Raw genomic sequence first — 1,921 nt, forward strand, 5'->3', positions numbered from 1 at the left:
GGCTGCCGGCTGGAGGACAGGGAAAGCTGGAGGAAAGGCTAGAAGAGGACACGGGACTGCGGGAATATGAGAGGAGCTGGACCGGCTCTAAGAGAGAGGACGAAGGACGTCTCTAAAGAGCACAGGAGCACAGAACTCTACCAAATGACTAGCATTTGATAAATAACACCAGGACTTGATTTACAGTTCAGCAGTGTTGAAGAAGGGCCCACTCTTGTGCATCTCTTTAGCTACCATGGCTGCCCCTTCTGCTGTTGTACCCTTCTCAGTGGTATCACAGCCACAATCCATGGCTATGAGTGAACCACAATGCTACTACAATGAATCCATTGCCTTCTTTTACAATCGGAGTGGGAAGTACCTCGCCACAGAATGGAATACTGTCAGCAAGCTTGTGATGGGACTTGGAATCACTGTCTGTATCTTCATCATGTTGGCCAATCTGCTAGTCATGGTGGCAATTTACGTCAACCGCCGCTTCCATTTTCCTATTTATTACTTAATGGCTAACTTGGCTGCTGCAGACTTCTTTGCTGGATTGGCGTATTTTTATCTTATGTTCAACACAGGGCCCAATACTCGAAGACTGACTGTAAGCACCTGGCTTCTTCGCCAGGGACTCATTGATACTAGTCTGACAGCCTCTGTGGCAAACTTGCTGGCTATAGCCATTGAGAGACACATTACAGTCTTTCGCATGCAGTTGCATACCCAGATGAGCAATCAATGGGTGGTGGTTGTTATTGTGGTCATCTGGACCATGGCCATTGTGATGGGTGCTATACCCAGTGTGGGATGGAACTGTATCTGTGACATCACTAACTGTTCCAACATGGCACCCCTCTACAGTGACTCTTACTTAGTATTCTGGGCTATTTTCAATCTGGTTACCTTTGTAGTAATGGTGGTTCTGTATGCCCATATCTTTGGATATGTCCGACAAAGGACTATGAGAATGTCTAGGCATAGTTCTGGACCAAGGAGGAATCGGGACACTATGATGAGTCTCCTGAAGACGGTGGTCATTGTACTTGGTGCTTTTATAATTTGCTGGACTCCTGGATTGGTCTTATTACTTCTAGATGTCTGCTGTCCTCAGTGTGATGTCTTGGCCTATGAAAAATTTTTCCTTCTTCTTGCTGAGTTCAATTCTGCCATGAATCCTATTATCTACTCTTACCGTGACAAAGAAATGAGTGCCACCTTCAGACAGATACTCTGCTGCCAGCGGAATGAGAATGCCAATGGCCCCACTGATGGCTCAGATTGCTCAGCATCTTCACTCAACCACACCATCTTGGCAGGAGTTCATAGTAATGACCATTCTGTTGTGTAGAAATCAAATGGGAGATGAAGAACCAGCCATACATAGATTGTTGAGGGAGTTCCAGGGGAGAATAATAAACTGATGTCTTTCAACACTAATCAACTACAGTATTGGTTTCTAGAAAACTCACTCAGGCACAAGACTGGTCATGTATGGAAACTGGCATATGTGAAAACACTCAAGCTCTTTCTCCTCTCCCTGCTAAAAGTAGAAAGCTGATTCCTTGTAATGGAATTCCAAACTAGATCACAGGGTGTCTCTTTAAACTACATTGATTAGATTTTCAAAGACTGCTTTGTTTTTGGTGCCAGTTGAAAACAGTTCTGATTAATTAAGTTTGTGCCTGTTTAATTTCTTTACATGTAGAAACGTAGGCTCCCCCCCTTCCTTTTTTTAAAAAGAAAAGATTGCATGTAATAAATGTCATGTTTATGCCTGTCAGCACATCTCTGATGGATATTTTATACATAGAGAGATCATAGTCTTTATTTTTATTTATTTTTTTTTTGCTACACTACCATAACTTCAGTATTTCTTTTTCCTGTTGCAGAAAACAGGAAAACAATGTAAATTACAATTCTTTCTTTTTTTTTT

General features: G+C 42.5%; 1 protein-coding gene across 1 annotated transcript; it reads left to right on the forward strand.

The window, feature by feature from the left end:
- Positions 1 to 222: 222 nt before the first annotated feature.
- Positions 223 to 1,357, forward strand: LOC127544381 (lysophosphatidic acid receptor 1-like). The gene has a single exon (XM_051971005.1). The coding sequence runs from the start codon at positions 236 to 238 to the stop codon at positions 1,334 to 1,336; it is 1,101 nt and encodes a 366-aa protein (XP_051826965.1). The 5' UTR covers positions 223 to 235; the 3' UTR covers positions 1,337 to 1,357.
- Positions 1,358 to 1,921: the final 564 nt, after the last annotated feature.

Source organism: Antechinus flavipes, chromosome 1 (assembly GCF_016432865.1).
Source record: "Antechinus flavipes isolate AdamAnt ecotype Samford, QLD, Australia chromosome 1, AdamAnt_v2, whole genome shotgun sequence".
NCBI lineage: Eukaryota > Metazoa > Chordata > Mammalia > Dasyuromorphia > Dasyuridae > Antechinus > Antechinus flavipes.

Excerpts from the sequence above, each read along its gene's own strand:
- LOC127544381 (XM_051971005.1), top strand. The coding sequence starts at position 236 with ATGGCTGCCCCTTCTGCTGTTGTACCCTTCTCAGTGGTATCACAGCCA.